At 37.7% G+C, this 22250-nt stretch overlaps 2 protein-coding genes across 2 annotated transcripts in view; both read left to right on the forward strand.

Moving 5' to 3' along the window:
• The window catches only part of TMEM263 (transmembrane protein 263), a 132271-nt gene that overhangs the window by 55058 nt on the left and 54963 nt on the right, over nucleotides 1-22250 (forward strand). The window lies entirely within an intron of this gene.
• Nucleotides 1-22250, forward strand: part of RIC8B (RIC8 guanine nucleotide exchange factor B) — a 36580-nt gene that overhangs the window by 7226 nt on the left and 7104 nt on the right. Inside the window, exons 3-9 of the mRNA XM_065861264.2 lie at nucleotides 6702-7307; nucleotides 10370-10464; nucleotides 15144-15297; nucleotides 15619-15714; nucleotides 18244-18388; nucleotides 18529-18673; nucleotides 20935-21054. Coding sequence (XP_065717336.1) covers nucleotides 6702-7307; nucleotides 10370-10464; nucleotides 15144-15297; nucleotides 15619-15714; nucleotides 18244-18388; nucleotides 18529-18673; nucleotides 20935-21054 — 1361 coding nt within the window. The remainder of the gene's footprint in view (nucleotides 1-6701; nucleotides 7308-10369; nucleotides 10465-15143; nucleotides 15298-15618; nucleotides 15715-18243; nucleotides 18389-18528; nucleotides 18674-20934; nucleotides 21055-22250) is intronic.

Consider the following 22250-nt stretch of genomic DNA (forward strand, 5'->3'; position numbering starts at 1 on the left):
TGTCCCAATACAAAGAGGAAAGATTTTTTTTTTTTTAGAACCACTTTCTCATCATTTAGTAGCTTTGTTCTCCATTATTTGTACCTTGACAGGCCCCAATTCTGCTTCTGGAGTAGCAACACATTTGTGCTGTTTATAGACTTAAAATGACAAGAAAATCACAGCGGTGTTTGTGGCCTGGAAACGTCTGTCAGTACCAATTCCCTAGTCAGCCGTGGCATTGCACAGCTGGAAGGAGCTACAGTGCTGTTTGCCTGGCTGATAGAATAGGAAAGGTCAGTCTGTCCAAGGTAGCAAGCAAGACTGACTTTTAAAACTGGACGAAGATACTGAGTTTAGGGGAGAAAGCAGGGGCGTGGCAGCGGGGGGAAGGATGCAGCAACCAAATGTAAGAATGTTACTCATAAGCCATATAATTACCTGAAATGGCCAGCTCTTCATGAATGACATATTTCGTCCTCGATGCCTTATGCTTTGTCTGTTTCACCTCTTGTAGTACTAAAATATCTGGTTTCTACCCTACTGTTTCTGGCTTACTGTGTTAGGTCAGTCCTGTAATATAAATCTTGAAAGTTTGAGATGGGTTTTCTTGATTTATTGTTCAGGTTCAATTTGGACATAATGGATCTAAAATTCAAGGCCTCCTTTAGTGGGAAGAAAATCACCAAAATGGTATTTTCCCCCCACATTGCTGAATGTTTTAAAGGTGTTGAAATAGATGATGGTAAATCATATCAAATGTATTGTGAGACTTTCTCCCCAAATTTAATTCATGATGTGGGAAGATTCCTTAAGGCTGTGGACTGCATCATATTTGAAGTTTGGAAGGATGGAAGCTGTAAAGTATGTTGATGGAGCAAGATGCTGTCATGCTCTAAATCTCAGAAGAACCTTATTATTAGATAATGTTGACACTGTGACAGTTCTGGGAGGTCTGAAGGTTCCTGCAGCCACAGAGGCACAGAACTTCTCTCCTCCCAGTAACTTCTTTGTAAGCTTTTAAAGTCTGTTAGTGAGTGACCTATAAAAATATTAAGCTCAAGCTTTCCTGTAGGCACACTGTGTGGTATCTTAGTATTAATTGTTGTTGTTATTGTTCTGACTTTAATGAAACCCCTTAAGGGAGTACCAGCCTGTAAGAGAAGAAAACTTACTAAGTATCCTTCATTAATACTAAGCATATGTTCTAATTCCCTCTGGTTCTGCCCACTCCCATCCAGCATTTTTCAGTTCTGACATAAAACTTAAGAAATGTAAAGCCAGTGAAAACCCATCTCTCCTTTTAAAACCTCTGGGTGTCAGAGGTGATAAAGGGCTCTCCCTGTTCAGTGGGGAGGGCAAGGAGCACCGCTGAGAGTGCAGTGATGCAGAATTTCTGTGACTCTGAACCACGTGTTTATTCCACCGGTTTCTGACAACACGGATTGCTGTGCATGGTCCTCACCTTCCCTGCGGATTCCCGTCTGGCCAAAGGTCTCCCATGTTCAAACCTGCGACGTGTTCTCTGCCGTGTAGGAGCTGGGAGGCTCCTGCCTGAACAGGCCAACCTCCTGCTGTCAATATGTGCTGAACCATGAAGTTTGGAAATGAAGCAGGCAGAATCCACATGGAATAGAAGTGTACACCTTCCCTCCCCACCCAGGTCTGTCCACAAAGACCAGGCAAAAAGTGAGCATGGCCTTTTCAGAGGAGGTTGTCTAATTATCCCATTGTTCAGCGCAGTCAATTATAAATGTTATATAAATGTTGTCTTGACTTCCAGAGAAAATGAAAGCTTGAAATAATGTTTCAAATACTCTTGGGCTTACTTTCTTACCGCCTTGGATGCTTAACTCTGAAACCTAATAGCAGAATAAAACAATTATTCTTTTAATGCTGCTTCTGTTAGCAGAAACAATCAACCAATGTTCTTATTCAGCAATTCCAAGTTATGCATCTTTGCTACTGAAATCTCTTACTTGCTAGAAACATAGTTTCTCTTTGTTTTTCTACAACACTGTTTTGTATAGTCTAGTGAAAATACAAGAAACATTTAAAATGGAAAGGGACTATTTAAGGCTAGTTAAGAGAAGTTCTTAGTAACTTGAAGAGCCACAGAAATGTAGAGTTGTTGTAAAAATTAAAGTCCAGTTTATTGTGGTTACTACAAACATTCATTTCAATTACCTGAAATTGGGTAGAGTCTGCTGTGAATCTTCATGGTCATAGCAAAGTAGAAGGTAAGTTTGAGAAATAGATGGCAATATAGATAGAGTGAACAACAGCAGACCTGTATGACCTGTTGAGGAAATACAGTTCCTTGAACTTGGTGTCTGGCACTACGGTTGATTTAATTAACCATTCTCACCACTGAGCAGCTGCAGAACTAGATTGCATTAAGAATGTACTTCTCTTGAACCCCCAGAGAGTATTTAATTAAAAATTGAAATTTAAAAATTATGAAAAACATGGATCAGAAGACAAAGAGAGCAGGAGGGACTTAAGATAGTGAAGGAGAAGGAAAACACGATCTGGTACCACTTTATGATGATCTCATTCTCTTAAATAAATTATGTGCTCTGGCACATAATACTTGATGAGGCCAAGGACATTGTGGCTTCTGGTTCACCCATGTTGAAACAGTGAGCAAGCACTCACTGTTAGGGCTGTGACTTTTCTTTCCCAGCTACTAAAGAAGAGTGAGGAGGACTAGTTTGATGAGATTTTTTTTTTTTTTTTTTTTTTTTTTGTGAATGGTTCTTTAAAAAGCTTGATTTTTTTTTTTTGTTTGAGTTAAGCCTAACAAGAGCAGTAAGAATTTCATAAGTCTGACATACTCATCTTGTTCCCCGTGTGCTAATATCACTTGCTGTTTTATCAAGATGGATGTATTTATGCCTCAAGATATACAAAGAAGTCTTCAGAACGTTGGTCTTGAGGAATGAGTGAAGGTGATACAAAACCAGCATGCCTCCTGTGTTCTGTTATAGAATTTCCCTTTTTGATGGACTTTTCTGGCAATTTTCTTGCTGATATGCTCTGTCACTGAAGAAAGTGGAAAATGGGAGCGACATGTATTTCCAAGTTGGTTTAACAACAGGTTTTTCCCCTTGCTGTAATTTAAACTTAAGTGCTCAGAAGTGTACGTTGCCTGATAGTCACAGCATCTATGGCATAATTCAAAAAGAAAGGTGCAGAAAAGGAGAGAGAAGGTATGAACTCTATTTGTCATGTTTAGCAGGCCTTCTGTTGTTCACCTTTGAATTGCGGCTTCTCTAGCACTGAATAATCTGCGTCTAAATTAAATGCTATATTCAATAAAGCAGTGTTTGCTTGGATTTGAATACTTGCAGAATGGAGACTATATTCTCTTGTTCCAAAGGCCTGTGTAAAGAGAATGATTTGCCAAGGGGGAAAAAGCAAATAGAGGGAAATTGTCCTCTTTTCTTACCAAGACATTTATTACTCTGGTGTTGAGAAGCTACAGTAAATTCAACTGACATAATGTAGCAAAAGTTTAGTGGTCTGTGAATTGAAAAAAGCGGATATAGGTCAAGTGTGCTTTCTAAACATCTTCAAAGACAAAGAAAGGAGGTAGAAAAGGACTTCGCATGCCCACACCTCAGGACCAAAGAGCAAGATCATGTAGTATCCTATTTTTCACAAGCTGAGGTTGAGCCTGGACAATACAAGCACCTGCTAATAAGCACTTGCAGTGCTCCCCTCTCTCCCCCCACCCCATAAACAAAGATGGTGCAAGACAATGGAAATAAGGAGATGATACCTTTATCTGCAAAGCCACATAGTAGGCCTGTGGCTGAGCAAGGAAGAAAATACAGGTCTGTTGTGTCTCAGGATATTGTTGTTTGGTTTTTTTTCTTTGTGACTGCCTTGCTTCTTAGCATCAAGCTATTATACTGTCACAATAAAGGACCAAAATGGATTAATATTTCACTCGTCAAAATGACAAATGGATGATTCTGGGTTTCCTGTTTTAACATGCGGTAACATTTAAAAAATATTTTAACATTAGTCACACTACGGCACAGATTAAAGGAATTATGTATATTGCTCTTTCTTAACCTTGCTGTTAGCATGAAAGCTGAGACTTCTTGAGTTTTGGAGATGCAAATGTATTTTACAATTAAACCAAAAAAGTTTTAAAAGGCTAAAAGCTGCCTTGGTTCTGTGGAAAAGTATATGAAAAAAACACTTCTTTCGCAGCATGACTGATGAAAGTAAAACTCCCTTCTGAATGTTGAAAGGATAGAACTCCAGAAAAAAGAAATGTTAAATTAATACAATAATTTAGGGGAGAGCAATAAAACCCTGAAGCTAGGACAATCATAATATATTATGTGAAAGGGGAGGTACCTTACTGTCTGAATTCTTTTACTTGCTTTAATTTCCAAGCAAATAAATAACATGTGTGCCCCTTAGCTTATGCCATGCTAATGGTTTACAGGGAGGTAGAAAAAGCACCACCTAAAGAAAATTAAAAGGATAATAATGCTTTTGTGGTCCCATCCTTTCTCGTTTCTCTTCTCTCTGCACATCGTTTCTCTCACACTGTCAAGAAGAAAGCAGAAAATGTTCTGTACGATGTTTGGTTTTAGTTGTCTCCAAGGCAGTTTTGTAATAGGAGGAATTTTGTTTCCTTGCTTCAAAACTACCCGTGGATAACTCTTCAAATATAATCAGATGCTCTGTTTTTTCCGAAGTTCCTGTTGATACCTGAGATCAGCCAGCAGTGGTTCACTGTCACAGCTTTTGTTAGTATTGCAAGTGGTGGTATCGTAACTGAATAACTGGTTCCTTTAAAATCACTCTTGATGGCTTACCAGGGTCTAACTTCAGAGAATTTTGTCAGTGGTTCTTACATGTTTTTCGATTATGTGAATCTTACATCTTAAAAAAATGTATTTGGCTGTAATGGCTAGGAAGCTTAGTAACTTTTTCGAGGTACTTATCCATGAAATTCCCATGGTAAGTACCTAGATACCTGCACAGGTGGTCAAATGTGGACTCTATACTGTTGGAGTACCTATAATACCCTGACAAAGATTTCTCATTTTGCTTGTGGGATAGTAAGAGGTGGAGCTCACTCCTTGCTTTCAGACTCTTACTGGATTAATCTGGTCAGGGCTGTGGAGATGTAGTCAAGGTCTTCCTCATCTGGGTGGTGCTTTTGGGTGGGCTTCACCCCAGGATGCGCATATTAAAAATCATATTCTGAGTTCCTACTGTCTGACTTTGTTTACAGATTGTCTTTTAACATTGTTGAAGACTTGTGGTTTTTTTCCTCCTTTATTCTTCTGGAGTGTCTGTTCTAGATGTGCTTTAGACTTAACCTTTTTTTTTTTGGCTTTGATTGTAAGTAATCACAGTAACAAAACTTGCTTGGATGTTCCAAATGGAACTTTGGTTTTGAGCTCTGGGTCAGTGTGCTGGGCTGCTCTGCTCCCTGTCTTTTTGTTGTGGTGGTGCTGAAAACTGCAGTTCCAGAGACCATTCACCAAGAACTATTTTTTTACTTGTATTAGTATTCCTACGCCTTTTTTTTTTTTTTTTAATCACTTTCTTATTGACATATAGTGCCTGAGACCATGGTATTAATTTCAGGTCCTGAGTGGACTTCTGTACTGGGGCTATTCAACTCAGTTGCTACTCTGGCTTCTTGGGTAATTTATTCGTGACAGTGGTCAAGACAGAAACTTTGTGGGGTGAGGAACTCTGTCCTGTGAGGTTCAATGCAGTTTATATTGCCACTTATTTGGGAACTTCTTTGTAACTGTAGTTCGGCCTCTGGTGTCCTTGAGTAGTAACGTTATTCTAAGGTTGAGGCATAAAAACCCAATGGAGTCCTCCCCCATCAAGCAATCTCTTCTCTCCTGTCTTTTCTCACTTTCGATTTATCACCTAATTCACCATTTCTGTTTTATAAAAGGTAATTCTTCTGTAATTCAGATTTTACTGCTCTGCCCTGCAGATTCTTGGAGCGTTCTGTTTTCTCATGCTCAATTTATACATTTCATGTTTACCCTGCAGTCATGTTGGTATAAAGTATCAGCAAAGTATTTCAAATTCAAAAGCAATCTGTGTTGACAAAGCCGCACTTTTGCTGGTCTGGTAAAACTACTACAGCCTAAGTCTTACTAGAAAACTGCATTATAGTTCTCTGACAGAGGTAACATTTCTAATGATCTTACTTAAGATGGGAGAAGTCTGTAGATTCGGTTGAAGTGGCAACACAAATTGTAGCTGTTACCAAACCTACATCACTAATACCTGCATTTTGAACAGCAGTTGGTTTGTTGTTTGTTTTTTTTCACAGCCTCCTGGCTAAAATTTTGCAGGTACTGTAGGTGTGACTGTTCTACTTTGACACATTTTTGAAACCTTTTACCTTGTTGCCCTGGCTACTCCAGTTTTCAGCTGTGATACTGAGAAAACATGGTAACTGGCAATGGTGGGTAGTGCCTGCCATTTTGGCTTACGGCTTTTGCCAGTGTTGAGGTGCTTGGATTGTATCCATGAGGAAAACTGCTTTTGATGATCTTTTGCAATAGCTTATATTTTGAAGAGCTAATACAGAATACTGAGTTTCTCAAGTCAGCTGAAAGCTAAAAAGTTACATGGAAGCTTAGCAAAAGTAGGGTCTTATTGCCACCAGTATTTCAATGCTAAAACTCTTCCTTTTTTGTTTCTTTATGTTTGCATAGAAACTGTGTGAGGGAATTCTAAACATCCTTGAAAAAGACGCAGAAACTTCATGTCAAGTTGCCTGCCTGGAAGCCCTCCGCATTCTCTCCAGGGACAAGAAAGTTTTAGTGCCTGTAACCACAAAGAGGAACATGCAGATCCTTATGAGGCTAGCAAAGCTGGATGCTATAGAAGATCCTTTGGAGAGAGTATCTGAATTTCCTGTTATAGTAGAAGCTTTAAAATGCCTCTGTAACATAATTTTTAATAGTGCTGTTGCACAGAAGCTCAGTTTGGAACTGAATCTTGCGGCTATGCTCTGTAATCTTCTGGAAAAATGCAAGGACCAAGAGTTCGTTGATGACATTAAATGCTTTGTTTTGCGTCTCCTCTTCCTCTTGTCACTTCTGCACACAGATATTAGATCGCAGTTGCGTCAGGAACTACAGGGGGTGCAAGTTTTGACTCAGGCTTTGGAACGTTCCCTAAATGTGAGATGGACAGAAGAATATAAAGCAGCGGAAGATCACGACAGACCTTTATCTTTGCAAGAAACGGATTGTGCCATTGAGGCACTAAAGGCTCTTTTTAATGTAACACTTGACAGCTGGAATGTCCACAGCGAGGTAAGGTTTAGTTGAAGTGGTGTTTTAATTGGGTTTGTTTAGCCTGCAAGAGCCAGAACCAGCAGGTAGATACACAAGAGGCAGTTGTTGTCCAAGCCTCAGAGCAAGGATTTTAATGCTTAATTTTTACTACTGTGATTTTGATGGAATATGATCACATTTTTCAAAATAGCAGCTAAGGTAGTCTTGAAATTTTGTATCATGATTTCTCTATAAGCAAAATCAGTCTGAGAAAATTTTTTTGTCTGAATTCTGCTTGTGTCACGTATTGATGATCTTTGGCTTTAAAGAGTAGTTAGCCTTTAATGCTCATTGCTTTGAATACCAAAATAACTTTTGTGTTCTTGTTACTAGTTAGGCAAAAAAGCTAATCAAAACATTTTCTGTGCAATGGGAAAGTAACTTTGATTATCTAACACACATTAGAACTGTATGTTTTAAAATAAAAAATGCTAAGAAGACAATTTCATAAGAGTCTGAGATTTCTAAAAGAAAGCAAATGCTGTTCACTAATAATTAGCTGACTTTTAGTGTAAGTGTATCAGATGGCTACATCTCTGTGGATTGCGGACTATGGCAATAGGGTAATAATTAGAGCTCAGAAGTATCTCTAGTTTTCTTCTGTGTTGTTTTTTTTTTTCTGCACATGGTGATGAACACATCAACTGTAGCTTTTAGCAAATAACTCTGAAGAAAGAGTGGTACTGTTTTTAATATATTTCTCTGCCGTCTTCCCAACCCCAGATCTGGATTTAAACATGATCTTTTAAGATGAGGTGAAATACAAGAACTAAGCACACTTTCATTGTCATGTCTTACAAGATCTAGCTTGGTTTTTTTTTTCATTGCAACATCAGATCTACTTTTTTTCTTAGACAAATATGCTTCCTATGTGTTGCATCCCTAAATTTATAAACAGAAATGATAAGGATAACTTTTTTGGTTGAAAAACCTACGTCTGTGCTACAGTAATAGAATTACAGTGGGAATCTTTCTTTTTAGTCCACATCATATTTTCTCTAAAACAGTGTCAACTTGTCACTGGCCATTGTAAATATGCAATATATAAAGCTAAGTAGAAGTTTACAGTAGTTAAAATTGACAAATGATTTTTCTCTTTAGTGCATTGGTCTAAACAGTAGATATGATATTAATCATAACATTAAGAAACGTAAAACTTGAGAAAAGTATGCAGCTTATTTGCTTTAATGTCTCAATGATACTCTGAATAAGAAATCTTGAAATTTAAGATTGAATGAGGGGAAAAAGTCAGAAAAGCTAATACAGCAAATTTCAAGGAAAGATGAAGAAACCGAGGAGCTTTTCTCTTGTTTATGTCCCTGACTTAGACCTTTATTAAACACATCTTTAACTTAGAGAATGTTCTTTGTACAGGCAAGTGATTGTTATGGAGATAGGAACCTGAGAGGAGAATCTTGACCTGAAATGAAGCATATAACACAGCTACATGAATGTTTGCTACTTCAGACATTGAGAGCTATCATCTTTGCAATTAAGGACTTCTGTGTGGAGGAAATAATGTCAGGTGTTAAGTGGGAAAGTGAAGCTGTATTACATGTTCTCCTCCTGAGAAGTAAGCTCTTGAAATCTGGATCTGGAAGTTGGTTTACTCTTACAAAATACTGGGAATCTTGAGAAATGAAAAGCCTGGTTTGCCACAGAAAGGCAGGTGGGAGGTGACACACAGTCATGGTGGTACCTGATGAGGTTTTGTTTGGCCACTGTCTGTGGAATGAGGGAGGTTTTGTCCCACAGAACTTTTCCTCCTCAAAGAGCCCAAGCACTCAGCTGCCAGATCAGAGGAAATTCTGGTGTTAGTGTTTTTATTATATTTTTTCTTTTGGATGAGAGTTTAAGACATTCTGGGGTGGGAGAAGCTTCATTTGTGTTTTGAGATAAAGCTTATAAAATAAATCTTTACTAAAAGTTCCTACAAGGAATTAGTAGTTCTTGTAGTTCCTACAAGAGTTCTTTAGTAGTTGTAAACTGTTAACCAGATATGTTAAGTGGCATTCTGCTTAGCAAGTATCCCTGTGGGAATATTTAATGATCTGTAAGAAGAGTAAACAGCGTGTTAATTAAGTGGTTTGAAGATGCAGAATTTGAAGAGATTACAAACACTTGGCAGGATGGAAAATAAAAGGAGACCAGAGAGGTTAGATATGCAGGTAGAAAACTAAATGAGATCCATCCTAAGGCGAAGAGAACAGCTTTCAACACCAACGTTTAATGATTGGAGGTGGTTTCAAGTAGCAAAGCCAGACAAGAGCCACAGGTACTACAGTTGTCAGATTGGGATGCTGGTGTTACATAAGATACATTAGGGCACTTTGCGCCAGGTCAAACACACCAGAACATGTGATGGATGCTGAGAAGAGCTAATGAAAAAGGACCAGGACAACGATACACGCAGTTAAATGATTGCAGTGCTGGTGGACGTCTCTGTGGCTGCTGTCTGGTGGGAGATGGGAAGGGGGAGTTGCTTGGAGAGAGCAAACTAGGGCAAGTAAGGTTGCCAAGAGTAGAGAAATTATTAAGGAAATGGTGAAAAGGTATCAAGGGAACAGATGCAAGTGAATTAGGAAGGGCAACAGACTGGGTGGGCGAATTGAAGCGTTGGCAGCAAAAAGTCAAAATGAGGAGGAGGCAAATGAAATGCAGATCATATGTAATCTAGGTGGATGAAAAGGCAGCTGTGTGTAAATACAGGAAGGAAGATAGTAGTGGTATATTAGGAACAATGGTATGGAATTGAGCAAATGCTTGTAATGGGGTTTTCTGATAGTAGAGGCTCATTTGACTGGAAAAAAATCCCTTTTTTAAAGTCCCTTTTAAAAGGTCTGGTTAAAAGACCTGCATGTGACAGCTATGTTGCATTAAGCATTCAGTGAGCTCTAAGGTACAATCCTTTTATTGATAGGGATGGATGTTATGATCTAATAGGTATTTTTCATCTTTAATTTTTATTATTCTAGTGACCTGAAACCCCCACTTGCAATCTTCAAAATGAAAAAATATCTTCATAATTTATATTTATATAGAAAGAATCTCATCAATTTCGTTACATGGCTGCCATCCTTCGACACTGCTTATTAACCACGGGCCCTACTGAAGACAAAACTGAAGAGTTACACAGGTTGGTAGAATTGTAGAACCAAACTAATTTGAAAGGTTATTATTTATTAAAAAAAAAATTATTTGCCTAAAATCTGAAGTGGGAATCTGAGAAGCAGTGAAATCTCTAATTTTGGGTCAAATATTACGAATCTGTTTGCCTGAAATATTATTTATGCATGCCCACTATTCCAGGCAGAAAGTGGCTGGTGAGGTTGTTGCTTTTAATCAATAATAATGAAGCTATCCTTTTTGAATTTATTTATATATATTTATATATATATACATAGATATATAACTGAGGATGAAAATACATATATAAGTTTTAGAGGCAGTGGAAATTAAAGTGGAACGAAACTTTTGTGGTTTTGTACAGAAGCTGATGGAAAATCTCCATTTGGAGATTTTTGTATGTAACTTTTGGAATTCTGATGGATTGGGATGGAAGTAACAAGTTGATATTTTATCTCCAGTGGTTCTAGGCTGTTTTATTAAAAGTACAAATATAAGTTCCCTAGTAACAATATTTTCTTTTTCAGAGATGAGTGAATCATCTTTCAGTTTTAGGTGCATTGTTTTGTTGGTTTTTTTTTTTCCTTCCTCAGCCCTGCACCCAACTGTTTGTTATGTATTTGCAGCCAATAATTCAATCAAAATTCAGAGTATTTTTTAGTGAGGTGATAGTTCTCTGTTCAGTGTTTTTAGCTCTTTTTCATGCCATACTTATTTTTATCCAAATAGGTCAGCGGTTCACAGGACCCAGTAATACAGCAGCTTCAAACACTATCCCGTGTTCTCTCTTGGCAATGAAAGTTAGTGTTGTGATTCTCTTCTTCTGAGGTGTCTGTATATCTAGTGTAGGATCTTTTGAAGATTGTCTTCTAAACCACCGGTCTCCAAGAAGCAGGATATAGCTTTTAACGCTTTCAAGGCTGCTGGCTGTGAGATGAACTTGATTAAAATCTTGGAAAGCTCTTAGAGATCAACAGTCTTAGTAAGTGAACACTAAAATCCTACATCAGAGCCTTTCTCAGCTGGTGCAGACAAGTTTGGAATAATTTAGGATACCGCTGCGGTAGTTGCCATGACTAACGTTAGTGCTGAGTGTGTCCTAAAAGGCGGTCTGTGTTTTCTCTTTGCTGCTTATGGTGGGTGTTCTGCACTCTCATCCTCCTTCCAGGGAGGAAGTAGTGAGAATAAGTTCCCCACTGCTGGGAAAATGGAACAAATTTGGATAAATTCAATAACTACAAGAAGACAGAGATGGGCTTTTAGCATTTAAGCTTGTACCTTGTCAGCAAGACTGCCTGGTATTCTGGTGAATTATTATTCAGCTAATGCTCTTCCCGTGAAAGCATGTTCTATTTCTTTGTCCAGGAATCTGACTCGTCTAATCACCCTGTAAAATTTCATTATCTTGTGCTACTGCAAAAGGATGCATGTTAAGCAGGTCTTTCTGGTTTTAGGTTTTGTGAACCTGTGCAGATGGCATCCAAAAAGGATATAGAATATATCTATATACATACAGAAATAGGCAGCTGTAGATAATATGTAGTATTGGTGTGATTTCCGCCCTTGCTTTTTTCATTCAGAAGGAATATTTTCTTTAGAGGTGCTGCCTGCATGGACCTTACGGAGACACTAAGTCAAGGCAAGAATTCTCCCTAGTTCTGAGAGGGGGAAGCAGAAAAGAAGTAAGGATGGTTATCACTGCCTTGTGTCACTTCAGTTGTTTCCCCTTTCCCATCAAACTCAGCATGGTGCTGCTTCAGTCTTTCTGTTAATGCTGGGAACACAGTGTTCTCCCTCTGTTAGCTAACTGTAGCAAGTTTGTTTAGCTCAAATTGATAGAAGAAAGAATGCAAGTGTAGTATTGCTGTCTGTAGCATTCAATCTTGGTTCAGGTCGTACTTGTTTGGTTGGTTGGCTGGTTTTTTTAACATGCTAAAAAGGCTCTGCGTAGGTTTTGACCTTTGTGATTCAAGTATTTCAGCCCGTTTGCAGAACGTGGGTTTTGTCTTTGAATGCTATGGGATGCAATACAAGCTGAATAATTTAATATGCTTTTGCATCAAGACTATTCATCATAAGGCAGCTCTGGAATAGAAAAAGTATAGTCGCAACTAGTGTCCCTGCAAACCCATCAGATGGATCAGGAGTCTGGCCCTACTTCAGTCCCCTGATGTATTTGGTCAAGTCTTTCATTCCTGATAAGAGCTTTGATAATGAATGAGTAAACTTGTATTAGCAGTCTACAGCTAACATAGCATAGCTAGAAAAATGAGGCTGTATCGTTGTTTGGGCTGTTCAGGGTGCTTGATTCTGACTGTACAATCTTTATTGCTAGAGATGAGGTGTGAGTCAGAGAGCAGAGTGCAACTTGTAGCTCTGCATTCCACCTGGAAGCCCATCACTAAGGCAGTTACGAAAAGAACATTAAAAATGGAATAAAATGTGAGCAGTCCTGAATGCAGAATAAACTTCAGGAAACATCAGGGAGGCAGAGGTATATTTCTCAGAACTGCTGCTCACTTGCCCTTCTGTAAGTTTGTAAATCTGCAGAATGTTACGATGTTTAAATGAAGGGTTCGGGCAGCCTGTTAAAGTGCATTGTACAAATGCTGATGCTCTGAATGTTTAAGTTGAGGATTTGTTTTATGCAATCATAAGGTGTTGGATACATGCCCTGAGCTGTCATCTACTGAGCGTCAGTGTGACTCTATTTCTAATAAATAAGCAGAAGTTACCTATAAAAATATCTTAACTAATTTAGTACCTGGTATTGTTGTCATTATTGTGGCTCTGTCATGTCATTACTTAATGTTTGAATATGAAGGGCTTAAAGCACCACATATTAGAGTGAGTGCCATTTTTGCCCACTAACAAGGTTTTAATCAAGGCATTCAGCAGCTCTAAATAGGCCTTTGCTTCTAAATTTGCATATCAGGAGGGGGCTGGGAGCATGAGTGGGTGGGTGTCATGTCCCAGTGATTAATGATCTCTAGGAAGCCGAAAAGGGGAGAGTAATATACGCAGTATTTCTACCCCCTGGAGTAGGAATGCAAACACTATTGTGCAGATCTGTGCATAGTCACTGACTTCCTGGTAGCTGGAGAATTTCATACACTCCTCTACCACAAATAAAACTGTCAGTGAAGTGACAAAGATCAGAAAGCCGGGCTTCATTTATTGAAAAGAATAGCTCAGACACAGTGATCCAGAAAATTAATTTTGTAGGTGTTTGGGAACTTGGTTGTTTAATAAGAAACTGGTAAAAAGAGAACGTCTGGTGAAAGGCCTAAAGCCACTAAATATTTGTTAAATTTCAGACTGTTTTGCTTCTGACTATTCCTGAATTATTGGAGAGAAATAACTTCCGTGATATAAAAGACGTATTTTAAACAGGAATTAGGAACAAAACAAAGAGAACAAGCTTTCCAAAAAGTAGAAGTTGTCTGAATTTCAATTGCTAAAGGAGCAAAAGGGAGATGGCACAATGTGGAAGAGCCACCCAGTCTGATCAGACTAAAACCAGCACATTTGTTAGAAATCCTGTTATGGCTGATTGCCATGATTTGCTTACTGTTGTACTAAACCTTTGTTAGAATTGTATTAATAACATAAAAAAAAATGAGGGCAGCTTCTAAGTAGATATTATTAAAAGTGTTAAATGAAGTTGAAACGTTTTCTCTGTTCTTGGAATACTTCACCAATCCTTAAAACATCAGTGCTCATGGTTTCATTGATAGCTTTGAGGTCTGCATATGTAAGCCTAATTGATTCTGTAGTATTTCTAAATATATCCATTTTAAATTTTAGTTGCACATCAGCAAGTAAATAATGTCAAAATTCTGATTTTTGTAGCATCTGTGTAATTTAGCCCCGTATTCAGGGAAGAGTACAAACACAAGTCTGTATAATGAGAACAGGCTAGATAGCAAACTGTACCAGAGCCCCATGCAAAGTAAGTCCCATCTTACTCCATTAAAGAGAACGGAGGGAAGCTGTGGTCTGATTTAAATCGCTTAATGGATATTTGAGAAGTGCTTCTCTTTGTGCTTTGTAGGATGCAAAGACTGACAGTTATTGAAAGGTAGTGCTTGTTTAAAAAAAAAAAAAAATATATATTTTTTAATATATTTAATCCATATATTATATATGGATTAAAAGTCTTCTGTATTTCCTACACACTACAAGCTAAGTGAAAGTGGAAATATTTCAGGGGACCTGAGAAATTGCCACCACGCCCCACTGTTGAAAGAGCAGGAGATGTTTTCTACGGTATACTTTGTCACACTAATGATGGTAATATAGATGAGTTATAAAATGTTTTTAAGTTTCAAGGAGTGGGAAAAAAAACCAACCTCCATTCGCCGCAAATCAATGTGAGAGTTCCCCCTGCTGTCCGGGAAGATCAGCTGCTGGAACAGCCTGTGGGGCAGGATGGAAGTATAACAACATGCTGCTGCTGTACAGCTTTGAGGGCTTGTGTCTGGCTTTTTATTTTTTTGTTCCAAGAGCCAGTGCTCAGGCGATAATGCATGCCACCTTCTTTAAATCCCAGCGAGGAGAAAATAAAGCATTGTTTGAGTTGCAAGGCGTCTTTTTGTTTGCAGTTGTACAAACAGTGTATGGTGAGTTGTACTCTGGTTTTAGTTCATTCTTCCAAATGAATAATGATTTTTTAAAAATCTGTTTCAGCAATGCAATCAACCTCTTAAGCAATGTTCCCGTTTCGTGCTTGGATGTTCTTGTTAGTCCATCATCCCAAGAGGAAACAGATATAAAATACAATGGGATGAACATGGGAGCAATTCAAATTTTACTGGATTTCATGGAGAAGAGAATAGACAAGGTACGGGCTGTAAAGATTCTTGACAAAAGAGACCTCTTTCATTAAAGCAAAAAGTGCACATATGTAAAGCTTCTTACAAACCTTTCAGACAGTATTTAGCACAAATATGGACGTTCTTGCTTCTAGATTGTGAAACACCTCAAAACTGAGGACAAATTCCTGTGAATATCTGAAGCATACTTGTGTGTGTGAGAGAGAGGAGGAACAGTTGGCTCTCTGTTTATATCTATATAAAGTTCATGTTTCAGCTGTCATTTAGGGCTTTATTAAAGAAAAGGAAAATTTGCTCTTAAATATTTGATTTGTATTTGTTTTTTCTAGGGAAGTAGCTATAGAGAAGGTCTGACTCCAGTTCTCAGTTTGTTAACTGAATGCTGCCGAACTCACAGGAATATCAGGAAGTTTATCAAAGCTCAGGTGAGTAAAATATTCATCAAAATTTGAATATGAAGCTAATGATAAACATTTTGAGGTTTGTATATCACTGCAAGACACTGATACTTTAGAAGTATGAATGGTTTCATATTAACTTACCCACAAAGGTCTCTGCAATATTTTTTTTCTATTTGGTCTCTGACAACTGTCAGCTCTAGAAATAAATGTTTCAGTCATGTAAGTCAAAAGATATTATGGCCTAAGTTCCACAGTACCCTTTGTAGAGCTGTCAAATAATAAGACTAGTGGTATTGTAAATCTGTGTTAATGTGGGTCACTATGGATTATGTGACACAGGGGCAAAGAACTCAGTGAGGTCTGTCCCCTCACATCCAGCATTTTAAAAAATAATTTCAGTGCAGTTAAAAACTTTGCGAAGCTGTGTGGTAGCCGGTGAGGCTACAGGTGTTTTGGTGGGTTCTGCCTGAGCTTTAGTTTGACCTCAGTAGGGTCAGGAGTCACTGGAATTGGGACTTGTGTACCAGTGTGTATCTGCTGGTCTGACAGAGTAAAACTCTGTCCCTGAACAGAGGGACTTCATCACTTGGCCTCTTAAAAGAGCTGTTTAGTACAGTAGAGACTCTGGGTAGGTTTTTTACAGGAAAAAAATTCCATGCCGTGGCTGGAGAGCCAGAGGATCTTTATGGCTTGGTGGTTGGGTGCAGTATTCTGTTCTGTGTGTTCTGCTGCTTCTCCTGAAGCTGAGTGGAGAAAGCTAAAAGATGAACAAGGTAGAGACAGCTGAAACCAGCTGAGAAATGTTCTTTCTCCTAAGCTGCAGTGATTTTTGGGTTGTATCCTAGATGCCACTCCCAGGTCAAAGCTGTGCCTGAATTCATAAATGGAGTTTATAATGGAAAAAGGTATATTTTGCATATATCTTCTGCCTCTTTCATCTATACCAGAAAAGCGGTTTTGAGGAATTTAAGAAACTTATTCTTAGTGTTTATTGGTTTTGTTCACAGCAGTTCTTTCCTAGGATACTCTTCTGATCTGTTAAGTGTTTAAAAAAAAAGTTGCAGAGCCAAATGTTCATAAGTTAGAAAATGAAGTTGTCTGCATGTTTTTACAACATCTTGACATCTAGATGTCAGGATATAATTGCATGCTGTCTCTTGCAACAGGACTGCTGCTTCATATAGTGCACAGATTGGCTGGATGCTGCTAACTGCATGACCGGATGTTTGATATTTTGAATTACCCTCATTGTTAAGTGTTGGCCTTAGGCTTTAGTTATTATGCACTATTCAAATTCGGATCTGAAGACAGAATGATTGATTTCCTCTTGGACTGTCCTGTGGCACTCATCACTGTATTAATACTAGAGTATTCTAAAAGCATTAATTCATTCTTACAACACACTGTGCAAAGGCAGTCATGGCACTATCCCCATTATAGAAAGTAAGCGGGGACAAAGGAAAATGTTTTTGCTAATTGTTCGAATACTTAGTTTGAAAAAGACGGGGTCTGGTTTTTTTCAAAGTAGTCAATACCATAGCAGTCATTTTTTAAAGTATTGGTTCCCAGTGAATCTGATTTCAGTAGTAATTGTGCAGTAATTTTGCACAGAACATGACATTTTTACATTAGACACCTAGAAGACAAAGGACCTGCTATTACTTAGAACAATTAGTGACATCTTTGGTTTCATTCCCTGGTAAAATGTTGAAGACCCATAATTCTTACAGGAGTCTTCAGACCATTAAACAGCCCAAATTTGATTGCAGATATTATTGTATCCTGTGAATGCGAAAACAAAAAAGTAGGTTTCAAGTCTGAATGCATATGCACAAGAAGGTGGAAGTTATGTTGCGAAACCAGCCATATTTCAGGCACCCCCTGCCTTTCTTGAGGGTTGAAGTTAATATTAATGCCGTTTAATGAGAAAATAGTGTCTTTGAGGAAAAGTTAAATGGCGCTTTCTCAAATCTTTTTGAAACTTTTTAAAGAGTGTTTTTGGGGAGAAGTACACAGAGCCTCTATCCACATCATAGAGCCAATTTTTTGAATTCTCGGTAGTAGAACTTGCCATGTGACTTATTTTCCTGCTTTACCACTGTAAGTCTATTCCTCATTCTGTATAAATTACCCATCATATTAATATTATAAGTTTCCTTAAGATTGTATTTTTAGTGCTTTCACCAGATATTTGAGAAAAACAGAAGAAACAAAGAACACGAGGTTACTGCTGCCTGTTAGCCCACTATTTTGGGACACTCATTTGTGCTCTTAAGCTTCTAATGGTTGTCTTCTTTTAAAAAAAGGTCTGTGTTTGGGACTGAGTTCTCTTCTGCTTGGGATGGGAGGCCAGAAGGCCTGAGTATGTTATGAAGCAAGAGTCATTACTAGTACATGTATAAGCATGGTTGGGGTGATTTTATTCCTGGTTTTGAATTAGCAGAGCTTACGGTATTTTCTTGTTCTATTGACTGTGTTTGTTTCTGCAAGGATTGGGCAGGTATTGCCATGCATTCTATGCTGATTTTCTTTCTCTTTTTTTTGTGCTGCTAGGTATTGCCTCCATTAAGAGATGTATCAAATCGACCAGAAGTTGGCACAACAGTGAGAAACAAGCTTGTGCGCCTTATGACACACGTTGACCTTGGAGTAAAGCAAATTGCAGCAGAATTCCTTTTTGTTCTTTGTAAAGAGAGAGGTAAAAATTACTTCTTCTCCCTTCTATGTAAGGTCTTGCCGTAAATAGTATATTTGCCTCTTGCTGTAACTCTCAATTCTTTTAATACTATGCTGGCTTCTGTTTGGTAGCTGAATAATTTTCTGTATCGCTCTTTGCAGTTGACAGCTTGTTAAAATACACAGGCTATGGTAATGCGGCAGGATTGCTGGCAGCAAGGGGCCTATTAGCCGGAGGAAGAGGAGGTCATTGGTACTCGGATGATGAAGATACGGATACAGAAGAATACAAATCTGCAAAGCCAAAGTATAGTATTGTTTTCATTCTGCATATCCTGTTGCAATTCAGATGTTTTGCCATCATTGTTTTGTTTCACCTTTTCCAGAGAGGCTGTTTTTGGAATTGCATGTGCTTATATTAATTACTGTCTCCTGTTTACTTCATGCTCTAATTATTGAAAAAACAGCCTCTAACAGGGACCATCATATGATTGGGTGGCTGCAAAACAAAAACACTATGAGAATGCTTTAACTTCAGTAAGGGGAACTATGTAAAAATGAAAACTTGTCAAAAAGCAAAAAAAGGAACAAAACCAAGAAATGTTTGTGGATGGTCTAGGAGCAGTTTCAAGATGCATATTAAAGGTTCAGAGTATATGTGTTTTCTCCATTTAAATGGCTACTTAAAAAGCTCAAATTGTTAAATGAGAGTAAAGGAGGCTATTGGAAACGATACTGTAAAAGAGTAACAAAGCAGGCCAAACAGGTTTTGAAGAAAAGCTTACTGGAGGCATTAAGAATAAAGAGAATCTTCTTCACAGCTTCATCAAAACCTGGAGGCCTCTAGTATGTTTGTGGTCAGTAGGTGGTTGAGATGTAAGTGATCGGAGGAAGGTGACAAGTCCATAGCAAAAACACTAAAGGAATTCTTTGTATCGTTGTAACCAAGGAAGTTGAGATCCCAGGTGGGACCCTTTCATTACAGACTATGAGTCTGAATAACAATTTAAAATTCAACTGTGAAAAGAGATTTTTGAACAAATTGAGCAAATTTAGGAAAAAAATTATAGTAACAATCTCAGCAAGGATGGCTTTTGCCCCAGATTTTCCAGAAACTCACATTAAGTTGCCAAACTACTAACTGTTTTTTGTGGGGCATATGTCTGTATCAGAGAAACTAAAGATGTCAAATGTGGCTTAAGGTTTTAGGCGGGACTTTGTAAAAAAGGAACAAACCAGTAGGTCTAGTTTCAGTCAGACTGCCTGGTACTAAAATTTTCCTAAGGAATCAAGTAAGTCACATGGTAAATATGGAAGGACCAAAATAACTTCTCTCAGACCTCAGGAATTCAGTATGTTTGTTTGAAGGATGTTCTGTCTCTTGATTTTTATTAATTCTAATTGATTTGGTGTTTAAGGTTTCAGTTTGTCATTTTACATCTGTGATTTGATGCCGTTTTAAGTAGGTTCTGAAATTGTTGATAGTGGGCATCTGAGGCATGTTCTTTTTCTACTTTATTTTCCTTGAATTACACAGACATGACTAGATATACGATAGGGGGTTGTGGCTCATTGAAAGGTTCTTATTAAGGAATGAGAATGAAAGACAGGATTAAATGTCGGAGAAGTTACAGACATTATATTGCTTCTATGCCAACAAATGAACTCTAAAACAGGAGGCTTCTTTTTCTGCAGTTCAGGATTGTTTTTTCTTGCTCTTTAGTCTCTGCTCTTCTTTCAAAAGCCTAACATCCAGTTATATGCATGTAAGTAAAAGTATGACATCTAATTTACTTTTAAATGCTGAAACTGGAATGAGACATTCAAGTCAATTGTCAGTTGCTTTATGCATCTGATTTTCTGTATTGCTGTCAAATTTTTGTGATTAAACTTCTTGAATAGGTAATTTGCCCTGAAAGTGTTCTTTAAAACTACTTGCCTGCTTTTGTTACATATTCACCTTCCATAATAAAGTAACAAAAGCAAATAAGTAGCATTAAGTAACACCATTTCTAAATCACCGTTCATTTGTTTTCACAGTGAAAATAACTGGCATGGTAAATTTTCAAAGTAACCTTAATTTGGTTTGAGCAAAAATCATCATGGGAGGTGAACAGTGAACTAGTTCAGTGATTCTTCATGAATAAGAAAATGTAACTGAAACTTGTCAATATTTTTTTAAATTAAGCCTGTACAGAATTAGTTGCTAATTCTGTTCCCCATCTATGATTATAACTAATGACACTGCCATTATTACCATCATTACTCCCCTGCTTTCAAACTTCTTGTGTATGGGTTATAACATAACAAGTACTAGTGGAATGTGCATTTCTGAGTAGCTATCAAGAAATTAATACAGTGAATAAGCAAGATAATATCATGATTCACGGGAGAAGGCTACAGCAAAGGTATAAATATGAATGTTGGCTATTTAGAGTAAAAACTTTCATGTGCAGTTCAGACTGTTATTTCTGTTAGTGTGTTCCTCTTTCCTTCTGTCAAGAAGGGCAGACCATTTAAATACCTATTTCTATAAAAATGTGAATTGTATTGTTTTTCCACCTCCAGCATTAACCTTATCACTGGTCACTTAGAAGAACCGATGCCCAATCCGATGGATGAAATGACAGAAGAACAAAAAGAATATGAAGCTATGAAGCTTGTGAACATGTTTGATAAACTTTCCAGGTATTGCATTATAGCTGCTTTTGTGCGAGGCAGGTCATACCCTGGCTCGTAACTAAGGTCTAGTGCTTCAAAACAGTACTAGAATTAACTTCACACAGGACTAGGACCACTGTAACTGCAGAGAAAAATGTTTAGTGCTTCAAAGGAAAGAGTGATATGTAACAGGACTTCAGAGGAAACCTCTTTTGGAGAGAATTGGACAGAATCACAAGATCTGGTGGTGTGGGGACCTGCCTCCTGAATGGATAATAATGGTGATAATAATGAAAAGAATTTTTCTTTTGAAAGTATGGGACACAATCCAAGCCCAAGGCAAGTGTACTCATTTTCCCCAAGTCAATGAGCAGCATCTTGTGGTAACTTCTTACGTCTGGTGCTTATATGAAGAACAAATACAGTGTGAAAATAGTTGTCACCAGAAGCAATAAATTATATAATAGAGCAATTAAAAGGGAATTCACAATTAAGAATTATTGTGGATTTATTAGGCTAAGTGTGAACTGAATTACAAATGAGCCTTTCTAATTTGTTTTAAATGACTGAGATAATGCTGTAAAAGAAAATGGTACATTATTAACAAAGAAAGCTGGGTTTTGTTTTATAGCTTTCTACATATAAAAAGGGAACAGGCCTGTGCTGTTAGCTATAGCTTTTTTTTCTCTATGACCCAACATACTTAGAATTTGCTCGTTTTTCTTCCCCCATACTTATAGCCATATTGGAGTGATTGCTTGTAGCTTATTTTCTGTGTAAGCGAAGTTTTACATTCTTGAAAAACACTTAATGTAATGGTAATTTACCATTGAACTGAGCTGTAGGAATTTAGGTAAATATCTAAGTGCATCGTTCTTCAAACAGAGGAAAACTCAGCAGCTAGAATTACAGGATTTGTACCCAATTTGAAATCACTGCCTTTTGAAATTGGGTCCATCTTTTTGAAACACCCTTTATGTTTGTGGGTTTTTTTGCGAGAGTTTATAGATATTCAACAGGATCTACTGAGACAAATTCATCAAACCAAGTATTTTACATATATATTAAAAATAAGGAATACAGCAAAAGATACGGGAGAATCTGGATTTTGTATTAGCTGAGAGACTGAATTGTAAGCAGGAGCGAAAGCAGGGAAGGATCTCGAAACAACTGATCTGAAACTGTCGGTGAAGTAATTAAATACTTTTTCACATTATTTGCAT

The sequence above is a fragment of the Patagioenas fasciata genome, chromosome 1 (assembly GCF_037038585.1).
Source record: "Patagioenas fasciata isolate bPatFas1 chromosome 1, bPatFas1.hap1, whole genome shotgun sequence".
NCBI lineage: Eukaryota > Metazoa > Chordata > Aves > Columbiformes > Columbidae > Patagioenas > Patagioenas fasciata.